The sequence below is a fragment of the Elephantulus edwardii genome, unplaced genomic scaffold (genome assembly GCF_000299155.1).
Source record: "Elephantulus edwardii isolate Elephantulus edwardi_28Jun2011 unplaced genomic scaffold, EleEdw1.0 scaffold00141, whole genome shotgun sequence".
NCBI classification, from domain to species: domain Eukaryota; kingdom Metazoa; phylum Chordata; class Mammalia; order Macroscelidea; family Macroscelididae; genus Elephantulus; species Elephantulus edwardii.
Genome location: NW_006399891.1, coordinates 2,182,008 through 2,198,228, shown reverse-complemented (window position 1 = coordinate 2,198,228; position 16,221 = coordinate 2,182,008). Strand labels below are relative to the sequence as shown.

Here is a 16,221-nt window from a genome sequence, read left to right as displayed (position 1 = left end):
TTTCATCACCATAGGCTCTTGCTCATATGTTGTTTCATGAAATTCTTCTGTGTCTTCCAATTCTTTTCGATGCAGTGACTCAGTATATTCCTTCCATCTTCTTTTAATACTTCCAGGATCATTTAACGTTCTGCCGAAAGCATCCTTGATTATTAATATGTTAAATCGAGGTGACCAAACAAATTACACTCAATTGACTATCAAGTAAAAAAACCACAAAAAAACCCCCACAAAACCCAAACAGTTTACACTGACTTGACTTTCAACTAAATCAAGAGAACCTACCCTCCAGAATCCAACTGCTTCACACATGCACCTCCAAATTGGTGACTTAGTCAGGGCCCAACTGAGTTTTAAATACAAAGGTCCACCCAATAGGTCCTGATTGACTTAAAATCCATGCAACCAATCAACTTGTCAGCTGTGGTCTGGAAGCCTCTTGTTTAAGTCAATCAGGACCTGGTGGATAGGTCTTTGTTTTTAAAAGTTGGTTGAGCCTTCGGGCCTCTGTTAATTGTGTTTTGGGAGAACATTGTTCTAAGTGGTACACCATTTGTCTGTTAGTTTGTTGTACTGAGATAAATTCAGGTTCCTATGATACTAAATACTGTGCCACTAGTGTGTCAAATGCCATAATGGTTACCCATGGTGGTCAGGGTTTGGTAGAGCTCCCAGATTAAGACAGACTTGGAAGCAGGATTGACATCCACTTCTTAAATAACAACCCTTTGGAAACACTATGAAGATTAGGGAAATGATGATAGTTATAGAACAGGGTTCAGATCTTTTGTTCATAGAATCACTATTAGTCAAACTCGACTCGACAACACTTGATATTTAACAATACTGATATCTGATAACAGATATTTGAACCATGTTCAAAATATTATATTGTTAGTATAGTGGTATTCTTTAACCAAACCATAGTAACTGTGATTGTATTTGTATAGATTTAGCCTTAGCTAAAATCTGGCTTTATGACTTTTGATCCTATCATTGATTTATGTAGAGCCCAAGGTCCTTGCTCTAACTCTCATGCATCTTTAGATTCCCACACTCCCACAATGTCTCATGCATCTTTATCTTATGCATTTGATTTTTTAAAAAAAATGTTAATGTAAGGCCTTACTTATAGTTTGGTTAAGCTTCATTCTTGTTAATTTTAGCCTAACTTGATTATACTATCTAGGGAACACACTGTTCTTTTCCAAATTGTTATCCTTGGTTCATCTAAGCCATTAATAAGAACGGGGCAGCTGCAAAGCTCTGCCTGGCTCTCTAAAGCCCTCTAGCTATGCTTCCTTCATCCTATTAGTCAACACAAATTACATAAGAATGTGCAGCTAGATGTGAATTTCACCATCTCTGTTGTCTTCCATCCTGTGTTATTGGGGCTTGCTCAGTGAAGTTATCCAGAGCTTTTGGTTAGATGCCTCCCTGAAAGCAAGTACCTTGTGCCTGTGTTTTAAGTCTTGAACCATTACTTTGGTTACCATGTCAAAAAGTAGCACTCATGATCATACCTTATGTTTCTCATGAACAATTTTTTGCTTATAAATTGTTTGACATGCCACTCTTAAATAATTTTTTTCCATCATGAACTTTAAGGGAGATAGGCAATTATTATTAACATCTTTTGGGGGGGGGAACCCTCCAACAATCTACCATAAACCCTCTCAATGAAGTTAAGATATTTTCTTTTATATGGCCAGTAACAGGGGCCTCTAGTCCCTGGTGAATTGGCTTCTCAATGCTGACATTTGCAGTTGCATCTTCTCCAAATATGGAACGAGCATAGAGGTTGGCTGCCATGAAGCCACAGTATAATTACATAAAGAGAGAGAAAGAGACAGAGAGCGAGAGAGAGAGAGATTTTCTTTTGTTGCCAGGGCTACTAAATGGAAGGATCTTAATTCTTCAGTATGTCTAGCATCTTTACGATCTCCAGGCTACCTCATATGATGGACCTGCAGGGAGAAGAAATTATTATACCATTTTTTTTTCTTTGTTGATTTATCAGAATGGATCAGCTTTCTAATCCTACCTCTGTAGAGGTAGATTTTTGTGGTTTTGGGGTTTTTTTAGGTTACCAAAGGAGTAATAGGCTTGTATAATCAGTACTTTTATGCATGCCCGTGAATGCTTATTTTTATCCAGTATCTGATGCAGTCTGTTGACATAAACTTTGTAGTTAATTGATATCACCTTTCAGTTTTCAAAGGAGTGAGCATTTTTTCTCAATTCATTCTCAGTTGCCCACTTGCAGAATTTAGTCTCTGACGATGCCTTTTGTAAAGCAGCTGCTAAAATTATTAGCTTGTCTAGCCATTTCAGTATTCAAATGTGCTACTTAACTTTGGTGGTGAGATTTGTAGTGAAAAAAGAATTTGACTTAGTGCTCAGTGCTAATTATATACCAATCTAGGCTTGTTTTCTTTATCCTGCAAGTTGCTTAAGGAATCAAAGGATGCTGAGTTTGGGAAACTAATAAATTAGAGAGTAGTTGGTTGTTGTTTTTTTCCTAAACAGTGATTTCTTCTTTTCTGTATCTCTTTAGCGGCTTTCTATCTGGAATTATTCTCCATCTTTCTTGAGTTTTTCCTGGCCTTGAAAGTTTTGAAGAATACAGGATAGTTGCTTTTTAGAAAGTCTCTCCATTTGGATTTGTCAGATGTTTTCCATGATTACATTAAAATTGTGCATTTTAGGCAGAAGTGATTCTGTAGTCACTTCAACACATAATTTTTCTGCAGGGACAACATGACTGTGGAGTGGTGTTGGGCAGATTCCTTCATTCCAGGCACATCGTGTTGACTTGTCCCATTACTGGTGACATTGACTGGCCACGTAACGTAAAGGTGGTTTCTGTCCGTTTTCTCCATCGTAAAATTACTACATTTCTCTGTGACAGAAATTTCGTGGGAAGATACAAAGACACTATGTAAATGTTCTGTTCTTCAACAGAATTTCACTCACTACTTTGAACATTCATTGATGATTTTTGCCTAAGTCAGTTGTTACACTTATGGTGATCAAAGGCTCTTTTTTAAAAATTCTATCATTTCTTCCACATGTAGTAGTTGACATTTGATTGTCAGGAAGAATTCTTCCTTTTATGCATTTAAATCCTCATGGATTTCTGTTTTCTTCATTATTTTGGTTTTTTTAAATAAATAAAACCCCATTTTTTTATTTTGGTTTGCTTATAAGGTTCGTATACATTGTGTTTGATGCTATCATTCATTCACATTGAATTTCATGTGATCACTCCCAGCTTATTATATTTTATAAAATTGATCAACCTTGAACTATATGCCCACCATTACTCTGGTCTTTCCAAATCTCTGCCAGATCTTTCCCATTTCCTTTACCCATCCTTCTTCCACCCATCTGATTATGTGACCCTATGATTTACCCCCTGCCCATCCTCACCCTTCTGCTTTTATCCTCCTCCCTTTGGGTCTTCATACAATTTTACTAGTTATCTTTCTAGTTCTACAATAACGATCTTATGTAATATTTGTCCTTGTGAGACTGAGTTAGCACACTCAGCATGATACATTTCAGTTCCTCCTAAGTTGTATAGTAACTGGGAAAAAGCTTTTGTCAATAACATCTCAGACAAAGGGCTCATAACAAAAGTTTACAGGATACTACAGGGCCTCCACAGAAAAAGACGGAAAACCCAATTACAAAATGGGCAAAAGGCATGCAAGGAATTTACACAGAGGAAGACATTCAGATTGTCAACAGACACAATAGGAAGTGCTCAAAATCACTGCCAATAAGAGAGGTAAAAATCAAAACCACAATGAGATACCATTTCACCCAGTAACAGTGGCAAAGTTTAACAGGACAGCAAACAATAAGTGTTGAAGAGGATGTGGAGAGAGAGGAACTTTCATATACTGTTGGTGGGATGGTAAGATGGTGCAACCACTCTGGAAGGCAGTTTGGCATGTCCTCAAAAACCTGAATATAGACATTCCTTATGACCCAGCTATTCCACTGCTTAGAATAAACCTCAAGAAAATTAGAACTGAGATGTAAATGGAGATTTGTACACTAATGTTCACAGAAGTGTTATTCACTATAACTAGAACATGGAAACAGCTTAAATGTCCAACCACAATCAAATGGATTCAGAAATTGTGGTACATTCACACGGTGGAATATTACGCTGCACTTAGGAGTAACGATTTTGAAAATTACTTCTTCATTGGCTTTTAATCTATTACTATTTATTTTGATGTGCAAATTTACTCAATTTGTTTGGTGAGAGCTTCTTTTGGATTGCTCTTGTATCCTTTGGACCAGTGTCCAACTATGGTGCTTAGCACGTCCTTACTTTTTTGATACAATATAATTAATGGCCTTATTTATCTAATAACTTCCCTGCCCTAACTGTGGGATCACCTTGGTTCCTTCTAGTGGAGAATGATGTTAGTAACCCAAATATTAGTGCTAAAGGTGCTGACTTATATTGAATGTCACTGTTTGTAGACCCTCTTAGCAGACAAGGCTGGACAGTATTTGTGTGTATTTTTATCTGTCTCTATTACTTTATCAAAATGAAAGACGATAAATTAATGCCAGTCTTTCATTTCAAAGTCAATACCACAAGGTATATTTTAGCCTTTTTTGCTTTCTCTGTTTAGAGCACTAGGGGTTAAGCACGCCATTGATAATAAAAAAGTTGATAGTTTGAACACATCAGTCATTTTGAGGAAGAAAGAAGTGATGTTTGTTTCTAGAAAAATGTTAGGTTGGATAACAATGACTTTAGGTAGTAGTTTTCCCCCCAAATTTATTTGAAATTTCATTTTGAAATGCTTGTCTTGCATTAGTTACAGTATTTTTACTTACTTTTTGTTATCTCTATAAAATCAATATCCTTAGCCTCAGACTGACCTACTCTTCACATAACCCCTTGATTATAACTTAAGGTCTCCTGTCCGCATCAGTCTTATGAGCCTTGATCCTTTAACCCTGATTGCCTTCTTGTTCCTAACATTGCCAGACATGAATCAGAATTGTTTCAAGGAAGAAGACCAACAAAATATTTCACAGAGAAAAGTGCACGGGGAAATATATACATATATTTTTAAACAGTTAGTGCACCCTCAACTAGACGGATTGACCCAGTGACTTTAATTGTGAATTCTAGTATGTCACAGATGGTCAGGGTATCACAGGATAGAAATTGCAGGGTTCATATCCATTGTTCATAAGGTTACTATGTCCTTAGTCTACTCAACAGTGCTGCATAGTATTCCATTGTATAAATATAACATAGTTTTTCTATCCATTCATTTTTGATAGACATTTTGGTTGCTTCCATCTTGTTTCTGTATTTTCTGGGGTGACTTTTAACTTTGATCCTAAAAGAGCATAGGTGAGTAGTTGTAACAAAGGTAATAATGACCTGCAAAACCAGCACAATGACTGTGTGGCCATTCCAAGAAAGTTTGGTGATCCCTGGTTGATGTTGGAGAAGCAGATGCAGAGGGGCAGGAGAATGTCCGAAAAGATGTTTCCTTGGGTCTGCTTTGATAGCCCTCTCTCTTACTCTGGCAACATAAACTCATCTGTCTCTTCATTTATAAAATGAGAATGTCTAAGACTTTCAAGCTCCAGTATACCTTTGTTTTTTTGTTTGTTAATTTGCTTTTGTTTTTGTTTTTTTCAAGCACTTCTCTTTTCTCCAGTAATCTGTTGTGAATTGAGCTGATATGGGTCATGCCATCATCGTACAAAATCTTCAGCAAGCTTTGATGCTGCAGGTTTTTCTCTGATTTTATTTCTCATTACGTGCCCAAGAGTGGATTTTGTGCAATAGGTTGCAATATATGTTCCCATATTTTTCTGGATGGCTGAGCTATTTCAGAGTGGCCCAAAGAGGAGTTTACACTGTTCCATAGCAACGAGCCATTTGCCCAAAATTGCCATCTGGTGTTTGAAGCCTCTTTCTTACAGAGAGTTTTTTTCCCCATTAGCTGATAGTCGTTACTCATCTGCTGTTGGCTTTAGTATACCAGACATTCTCACACTTACTCATCCTGAATAGTTGCAATTTTGAGAAGGGGAGCTCTTAGAGTTGTTTTTTAACAGAAGGGATTCAATTACCTCATCTGATAAATAAAAGTTTGGACAAGAAGGTTTATTCCAGCCAAGACCACCTATGATTTTATGAAACTTGGTTTTTAATGAACTGTAAATATGATTGACAGGCCACCTAGATTATGATGTGAAGAAAATCCGCAGGACTCAGCAACATTCACTAGGTGCTTAGTGATTGGGTAGTTGAATGGTTAGTGGTATAGATCAAATTGTGTCCCCCAACAGTTACAGCTTGCTCAGCTCCACAATCAACACTCTTCTCACCAGCAGTCAAGAAATCAAAAGACGAATTACATTGGAAAATCTGCTGTCAGGGACCTATCCAGACTACTGAGAAACAACAATGTCAGTCTAGAGACTAGGATGTGCCTGATCCAGTCCATGGTCTTCAAAATTACTTGCTATGCATCAGAGAGCTGGAGAGTGACTAAGAATGATAGAAGAATTGATGCCTTTGAGTTGTGGTCCTGGAGAAGAGTCTTGAACATGGTCATGAATCACCAGGAAAACAAATAAGTCTGTGTTGGAGAAAGTGAAACCAAGTTTCTCCTTGGAGGCTAGGATTTTGAAGCTCATTCTCACATACTTTGGGCACATGTACAGAGGAGACCAGTCCTTGGAAAAGGACCTTATGCTCAAAAAGGTGGAAGGACAGCACAGGAGAGGAAGAACCTGTTTGAGATGGACTGATACATTCACTGGGGCGATGAGGTTTGATGTGTCAGAATTAGTGAGACTGGCTCAGGACAAGTCAGGGTTCAGTGCAGACGACTCAGTGGCACATAACAACAACAACATGAGTTGCAGGTGATTCAACAGCGCTTAACAACAACAACAGCAATAATAAGTTGTTCTAAAAGAAAAACAAATCTGTTCTGAGGGAAGTGCAAGCAGAGTGCTCTCTAGAGGTAAAGAATGTGACACTTCATCACACTTACTTTGGGCATATTTTCAGGAGTAACCAGTTCATGCTGGAGAAGGTAGAGAGTCAATAAAGGAGAGGAAGATCCTCAATGAAGTGAATTTACACGGTCCCTACCACAATGGATTTGATGGGGAGGAGGATACAGTATAGGACAAAGTTCAGATCTGTTGCTTATAGGGTTACTAGGAATCATAGTAGCATTGTAGCCATCAGCTTGACAACATCTAACAACAATAAAGATAAGTTGAAATCCTAACTTTGGTACTTATGAATATGACTTTATTTGGAATTAAGGTCTTTGCTAAAGTCATCAGTTTAAAACAAGGTCGTATTAGGGTCGAATGGATCTTAATCAAATATGACTGGTTTCCTTATAAAAAGGGAAGAAACAGAGATGAAGGAAAGAGAACTATCTAAAGATAGAGGCAGAGACTGTAGTAATGCTTGGACAAACTAAAAAAAATGCCCAGGATCGCATGGAGACTCTTCCACAGTGCCCTCAGCGTGAATGAAGCCGTACTGGCACCTTGATTTCAGACTTCTCTGAGTGGGGCATGCTCAGAGATGCTAAATGACAGTTTAAAGGCTTGAGTAAAAAGAAAGACTTGGTGATTTACTTCTGAGAAATCAGCCACTAGGAACTTTTTGGAGGACAGTTCTGCTTTGACACAATACTGGGTTCCCATGAGATAGAATTGACTTGATTACAGCAGGTTTCATTCCTAGCATTGTGAGTATAAATAGATGTCTATTGTTCTGAGTCAATCTGTGGCACTTGGTTATGGGAGCACCACAAATAAACTCACGCTGTCTAAGCATCGAAGAACAATTGCCCTTTGAGGGAAACAACAATGTTATTTTATCACCTTTGTTTTTGGAAATGTTTTAGAGGTTTCCTGAAAATAAAATCTGAAGACTGCACCATTATTTAGAAGAGGTTGGCCATCTCTTCACTCTTTTCTCCTTCCCCCTCCCTCCCTCCCCGCCCTGGGTGCTTCAAAACAGGCCAAATACATTCCCCTCTCAGGGTCCTTACATTGAATGTTCTCTCTGAATGCCCATCCAAATGGTTAGTTCCACCTTCATGCAAATCTCTGTGGAAACATCAAGTCTCAGAAAGGTCATCGCATCCTACACTCCATTGTTGATGCTCTTGTTATGCTCTGTGAAGTCAGAACTGATTCAGAGCTGACCCTCGAGTGGGTTTTCAGAGACAGTAAGTAACACAGGAAGAGATTGCCCTTCTTTCTCCTGTGGAGCGGCTGGTGGATTCATGGCTTCAGGTTGGTGCAGCTACTTAGCCCTAGGCCACCAGCACTCTTTATACTTTTTAACACATCCATTTACCTCGCTTTATTTTCCTCACAGCACTTCCTACCATTTGCAGGACATTATCAATTCCTCTACCAATTTCTTGTTCTGAGTGAGAGAGAATAAGAAGTTCACACAGCAGGAACTCGGGAAGTATTTGTTGAGCGAATACATAAATATAACCAAGAAAAGCAATGTAGTAAGTACTTTGTGAATTAAAGGTCCTCCTAACGCAATGCTCCAGTGTTATTTTTTTTTTTAATCACTCTTTTCATAGAGCACGTTTTGTCTCTCTGCCTCTGCCTCTCCTTATTTTCATCCCCTTTCCTCCAAGCTTGGATACTTACAAGCACCAAATCCTACCATTTCTTGTTTGGTTCTGCCTTTTCTCTGGGACTTTTCACTCATCACACCCACTGCCTGTCCAGCCAAGCTCTGACAGCCTGTTGCACGTCCTCCTCATGCTTCTTTCATCTAACTCCTCACTTGTCTCCATGTGCCTTAAAACCCCAACCATAGCTCCCTGCGCAGAGATTATGTATTTGTATTTTTCATTTTCAAGTGCATTTAAAATAGAATTCTCTTTATTGTTTTGGCTGGAATAAAGCATTTATTATTACTAATTTTGAATCCCAAAAGATAAAAAGTTGGAAATAAAACTCCAGTCAAATTATACTATAAAGATAATATTAATATTTTCTGTCACCATTTAGACACAAGACAAAAATATACATACTTTTTTTACATACTCACCTTTTAACAAAAATTTAATCCTTATACCATACATATTGTCTAGTAACACTCATTAAACAAACCAACCAAACAGAATCTGCTTAACATTGTATCAAGGATAAATTGTGGCAAATATATACAGAATAAAACATGTGCCATTTCAAAGTTCAGCATTAACTTATGTAGATAATATTATTTTTTTTATAATTTCTGGTGTGCCATCGAATCGGATCTGCCTGGCACAGGAGGAGATTGCCCCGCCTTTTCCAGCAGAGCATCTGGTGGGTTCTAACCATTTGCCTTTGAGATTGCAGCACAACTTCTTGCCACTAGGCCGCCAGAGTTCCCATCACTGTTACTATTAATCATTGGAGTGTTTAGTTGCATTCAAACCCTCTGCCATTTCATTGACTGACCTAGAGCAACTTTCCATTGAATTTTCAAGGCTGTAAATCTTTATGAGAGGAGATTTCCACTGTTCTCCTTTAGAGCAGCAGCTGGATTTGAACTGTTGACCTCTTAGTTAGTAGATCAATATGTAACACACTATGCCAGTAGGGCTCTGTTAGTGATGGATGGCCAATCCTTTATTTGCCAACTTTGATATTGTTTGTAGGCTTTGACTAGGATACACACTTTTGGAGTTTATGGGGAAGGAAGTTTGAAGAGGAGATAGATTTAAAGCCATCATTGTGAAGCATTGGAATGTGAGTTAACTAGAGATGTACTTTTCAGTTTTTTTTTATTTTCTTTTTTTTTTTACTAATATGCCCCCTAAAATAATTTGAAAAAGCTTTGTATTCTTTTGTGCTTTAAAATGTTATACATAATTATATGTATAATTGAAAAGTTTTTCTTAAATGTAAATGGTGGTAAAGCCTATGTTTCTAACACTGTAAATGTAGGCATTTAAAAATTGAGCAGCACACTGCAATCCCAGAAGTGAGAGGTTCGAATCCACCACATGCTCTGCTGAAGAAAGAGGGGCAATCTCCTCCAGTACCAGTCAAAGCTAATTTGACAGCACTTGGTGTCATTGAGTTGTGGCGTTGGTGAAGAATGCTGAGTGTGCCATGGATAGACAAAAGAGCAAACAGCTCTATCTTGGATGAAGGGCAGGCAGAGTGCTTCTTAGAAACAAGAACAATGAGACTTTTTCTCACATATTTTGGACCTGTTATCAGAAGTCATTCCTTGACAAAGGACATCATGCTTAGAAAAGTAGAAGGTCAACAAAAGAGAGTAAGACCCGTAATGATGTGGATTGGACACAGTGACTGCAGCAATAGGTTTGCACACGGTAGAGGCTGTGATGGTGGAGCAGAATTGACCAGGGTTATGTTCTGTTGTATACAGGGTCACGAGTTAGAGCTGACTCAACAGCATGTGTTGTTGTTAGGTGCCATCGAGTCGTAGGTGACTCACAGTGACCCTAGGAACAAAAGACCTGAACACTTGGATAACTTTCATCGTTTCTCCAAGTTCATAGAGTTTCTAGAGATGAGCTATTTTGGAAGTGACTGCTACTGCTTCCAAGCTTGTTTTAATCGTGGAGCTGCACTGAACACTGTCCACCATGGGTAACCATTATTATATTTGACACATCAGTGTCACAGCACATACATTGATTTTTAAAATGTATCCAATAGAAGCAAAGTATAAAGATTTGGTAACCACATTTATGCATTTTGTTAAAACATGTGCTAACTCTTTCTTAATGAATTAGTTATTGCATTCCATTTTTCTTAAAGAGTTTGTTCTAATACAGGAAACCTTTACACTTTTCTTGGAAAACTGTGATGGGAAGATTGATCAAGAAAAGGTTTTCCATCACAGTTCTTTCCAATAAAATCCATGCAGATAAGCTTGTTGTTGTCGGGTGTCACGTGCTGGGTCCAGCTGACAGTGATCTGTGGCAGCAGATAAAAACCCCACCTTGGCCTCTGCCATCTTCACAGCCATTGTGAGGTTTTAGCCCGTTGTTGCTGTCACCAGGTTGGCCCCTCTCATTGAGGGTTGTTCATCGCTCACCCTTTGCTTTGCTGAGCATGATGCCCTTCTACAGGGATTGGTCCCTACTAATAATATGATCAGAATGCATGGCATTTTAGCTTTACTTCCAAGGAGCTTTATGGCCACACTTCTTCCAAGACAGATTTGCTCGTTCTTCTAGAAATCCATTCAGTGCTCTTTAGGATTGTTTCTAGTTCTTTGGCAATACTACAATTCAAATGCGTCATTTCTGCTTCAGTTATAATTTATTATCTAGTTTTCACATGCTTGTGAAACAATTAAAAATAACATGCCTTTTCTCTGGTGCACCTGAGTGTTCTGAGTGACATCCTTGCTCTTTAAGATCTTTCTATAGATCTTTTGTACTGAATTTTCCCAGTGCAATACATCCTTTGATTTACTGGTTGCTTCTTCCATGGGCATTTACTATCGATCTGCAGAAAATCAAACACACAACAACTTCAGTATTTTCTCCATTTATCATGTTGTTGGTTACTTACATATGTGAAGATTTGTGTAATTTGTATACTTCCATGTAATCTATACTTAAAGCCGTAGTCTTTGATTTCCATCAGTAAGTGCTTAAAGCTTCATCTTGCTTGGATCCACAATTAAAATCCTTGGTACCAGCAGTCAGGAAATAAAGAAGATGCACTGCACTGGGACAATCTGCATTTAGGGACTTCTCCAAACTATTGAGGAGCAGTGATGTCAGTCTGAGGATTAAGGTGAGTCTGATTCAGGCCATAGTCTTTCTGAAGACTTGCTATGCATCTGAGAGTTGAACAAATGAATATGGATGACAGGAAAAAAAAGAATTGATGCCTTTGAGCTGTGGTATTGGAGAAGAACACTGAACATCCCATGGATAGCCAAGAGAATGAAGAGATATATCTTGGAGCGGGTACAGCTGGACTTTTCTTTGAGGCAAGAATAATAAGACTTTGCCTCACATACTTTGAGCATGTTGGTAGCATGCGGCTATTCCTTGGAGAGGAACATGGTGTCAAGAAGTGTGGAAGAAGGAGAGGAAGACCCTAAACTAGGTGGATTGACAGAATCAGCTCTTGTGTGTCAGGAAGTGTGAGGATGGCGAAGTGTGAGGATGAACAGGGTTCAGATCTTTTGTTCATTGGGTCACTATGAGTCATACTCAACTCAAGGGCACCTACTAATTAAGTCTTCCTGGAACCACAAATGTCTCAGTTATGTAGTGCTGTTATAACAGAGAGATCACAGTGGATAGTTTTAACAAATGTAAATTTGTTATCATAGGTGGTGGATGTTATGTGCCATCGAGTCACTTGTGACTCATAATGACCCTATGTACAAGAGCCCTAAAGCCTAACTCATAGGTTAGAAGGTTAAATGGGGAAAGTTTTATCTCTGTATAGGTTCCAGAGGAAGGTCTCTGGCTGCTTTCATCAGGCCAGGGTTCCTTAGAGATCTTCATAGGTCTTGGTGTCAATCTTTTCTTGAATCTAAAAGGTTCATCACACAGGGGTCCTGGGTCCAACGGATGCACTCCAGTCCTGGCTCATCTTTCTTAGGGGTATTGAAATTCTTGGCCCTTTTTGCCATTGTTCCTTCCTTTTATTTCTTGTGAGATAAAAAGTGTTATAAGCTGTGTCCATAGAACCTCCCTTTATATGAGATCATGACTGTCATAGGCTGTGCTCTATGGAACCTCTCTTTACAATGGGATCAGGACTGTCATAGGCTGTGCTCCCTGGAACCCCCTTTACATGAGATCTGGATTGTGATGGGATTAAAGGTATTGCATTCCATTCTTCAATCTTTTACAACTCCTTGGCTTATCAGGTCTTGAGGGGTTATTACATAACTTTCACATTACATGAGATACATGCATATATTTTGGAATGGCACAGTTCAATCCATGATAATGTGAAAATTAAAAAAAGTAAAACTATATAAAAAACTTTGAAAGGTAATTTATTAAAAGCAAAAGGCTGTGCTTTCCTCAAATGATATAATTTATCTATAGATGAATGTTTCTTGTTGATAGAATGAAATAGAAGGTATTATAATTTCAAAAAAATTTTCATTATTGTAGATGTGAGTGCTAAGAACCATTTTCACATAAATCAAGTAAGAATAAAAGGAATTTTATTGTAGTAGTGTCTCTCAATTTTTTCAGCTCTTGAGTTACTTGCAAAGTTATATGTTGCTTTCTCATCAATAATACTTTTCTTGGTCTGTCAACCAGTTGATAAGTAGCTTGATCTTCCATCAGTTTTATTGGTGGGCAAGACCATGATGCTAGAGATATGCAATCATACAGTAAGGATTGTGGGAGCCCATTTGAGTTTATTTTATGTGGTTATTCCATTTGCCATGTAGTGTGCCTGCCTCCAGCACTCATTGCCTGCCCAGGTGTAACTCAGAGAAAAAGAGAATTGGGTTCAATGAGGGTTGGAATTTTACCAGGTGTGTATTAAATACAATGCAATGGAAGTAAGACATAATAGATAATTATAAATAGCAAGTAATAATAGTCAGCTGGGCAAGGAAAGTAGTAAAAGGAGGGCCCTGATGGCCTGATAGGAAGTCAAGGTAGTGCTTGACGTGGTGGTCTAAATAGAAAATAGATGAGAGAGGAGAATGTGGTGAGAATGAGATGCATATTGAGGAGCTGAAGTGGGGCTAGTGCCACTAACGAGTTAAATTAATCTCTTTTAAGTAAATTTGCATCAAATTATGTTCATTTCAGCTTTGGAAGCCTCTTAAATATGTTCAGAGTAATGTGTATGTGGGTCTACTTTTGAAGAGTTTCGTAGATAGTAAATGCAAATAATGTATTTCTGCTCAAAATATTATAACCGATTTAGAACAAACTTTACATGCCAGGTACACCCTGGATTCCCAATCTAGTACAAAAAGTAAATGTAAACTTGGCAATTTCATGTTGATTTGTAGGAGTTCTGGTGGTCCTGTGGTTAAGCTCTGGCTACTTACCCAGGGATGGGCAGCTTGAGCCTCCACAGTCGTTCTGCTGGAGAGAGAGGGAGGGTCTGCTCCTGGGTTAGACAGTCTTGGAAACCGTAGGCAGTTCTGTTCCATTCCACAGGTCACCCTAAGTCAGAATCTGCGCCACAGCGATGTTTGGGTTGTTGTTGTTTTTTCCTAATTTTTATAGATGCCAAATGACAAGTCTTTTCTCCCTTGATGGTGGATTCAAACCTCCAGCCCTTTGGTCAATTGTGCTTCTGGGGAACCAGACCAAGAAAGACTGAGAAAGCCTTACAAGGTCACCATGCCATTGGATGTGGACTTCAGCCCTCAGCAGAAAAATATACAGCAGACCTCTTTATAGTTGATGTCAAACATCAGAACACTAGCAAATGCATAGGGAGAGTCACTGCCAATTTTTATTTGCGGTTACAATTGTTGTTGTTGTTATCAACTGTTGAGTCACATCTGACTCATGACAACTTTATTTACAGCAGAAGGAAACACCGCCTTGCCCTGCATCACGGCTTCCTCACAGGCACCAGCATGTCTGAGTGCATATTGCGGCTGTTGTACCGATCCATGTCACCAAGAAATTTCCTCATCCTGCTGGCTCTCCACACGACCAAACATGACATCCTCCTTCTCCTCCCCCTCCCTCTTCTTCTTCTTTCTTCTCTTTTTCCTCCTCCTCTGCAGTTGACCCTTTCTATGTCCTGCCTAAAGGAAACAAGCCAGACAGTATTCTGCGGTGGCCTGTAAGCTTTTCATTGGTTAATTTTCAGTAAAAATTAATAGGCCTTTCCCACCCTCTCTGCCCTAGTCAGATAGTAGGGATTTCTGATGGCTCAGTGGTAAGAAATTGTGCTGCCAAACCAAAGGTACACAGTTCAAATCTACCACCTGCTGCTCTGCAGGTGGTTAATCTCTTCTTATGCAGGTTACTGTTTTTTTAAAGCTCACTGGACAGTCAGCTATGAGTTGGTTCCAACTCCATGGTACATAACATGTGGAAGATTGTCCAGCTAGTGGATTTGAACCTCATGCCTTTGTGTTGACAGTGCAGCTCCTTGCCATTAAGCCACCAGAGCTCTCTCTGCCTAACAAGAGTCTCCTTTAATTATTTTTAGGAGAGAGAAATTTATATTAATTTGTTATATTTAATACCATGTGTCCATAAATTTCAATTTTTGAAACTTGTTTTATATAGAGCTTGTCACCAACTTACCATGAGATTCTTTCTAAAACCTCAATTGTTACTTGGTTCCGACATAATTTGAAAACCTCTTTTGAAGTGGGAAGGGTTCATTATAATTGGATTTTATTAGTAGTCATAATTGATGTTGTATACCATAGAGTTGGAACTGACCCATAGCTGACCCTCCAGAGGGTTTTCAGAGGCAGTTAATCGCACGAGAAGAGATCACCCATCCTTTTCTCACAGAACAGATGATGGCCTCCATGTGCCTTTGGGATTGCAGCATAGATTCTTGCCACTGTATGTTACATATGAATTTATAGATATGTTTTAGTACGTGTGTACATTAAAATATCAAAAAAATACAGCTTGATGATGAAGTAAAGTTTGACAGTGTTTTCATTTTGTCAGTTGCTGTAATAACTCCACTTCTCTGGATCTTCTGGCTTATAATATAAACAAATCATATCGTGTAACATTGCTTGTAGTCCATTTTACTAATGATAAACTGTGCCCAAACGAAACGAAACGAAACCAAACCAAACCAATGACTGTCACATTCCTAGTAGCTTAACTATGCTTTACAAGTCATAAACTACCTGTGGTACAGCAGAAATGGAGAAAAGTTACCTATTTACCCAAAGGCAAATGCTGCTCTTTTTATCTTCCAAACTCAGTCTCATTTGAGGATATCCCAATTACAGGATAGTCTCTCAAATGATTTAGATATTTAACAGGAACAAATGGTTCATGAGTTTGTAATTCTTCTCTTTGTTCTTTCTTTTAAAGATAGTGTTTTTAGAAGATGCCTCCCACCAAGAAAAACTGGCCAAAGAATGGTGCTTCAAACCGTGTGAAGTAAGAGAGCTGAGCCATCAGTAAGTCTTAACCAACTTCCTTTCTTCTGAATGTCATTAGTTAACTTTACACAATGGGAAACCTACTTGAGAAA

At 38.6% G+C, this 16,221-nt stretch overlaps 1 protein-coding gene across 1 annotated transcript in view; it reads left to right on the top strand.

The window, feature by feature from the left end:
- Positions 1–16,221, top strand: part of GDA (guanine deaminase) — a 108,829-nt gene that overhangs the window by 38,224 nt on the left and 54,384 nt on the right. Inside the window, exon 2 of the mRNA XM_006894384.1 lies at positions 16,059–16,147. Coding sequence (XP_006894446.1) covers positions 16,059–16,147 — 89 coding nt within the window. The remainder of the gene's footprint in view (positions 1–16,058; positions 16,148–16,221) is intronic.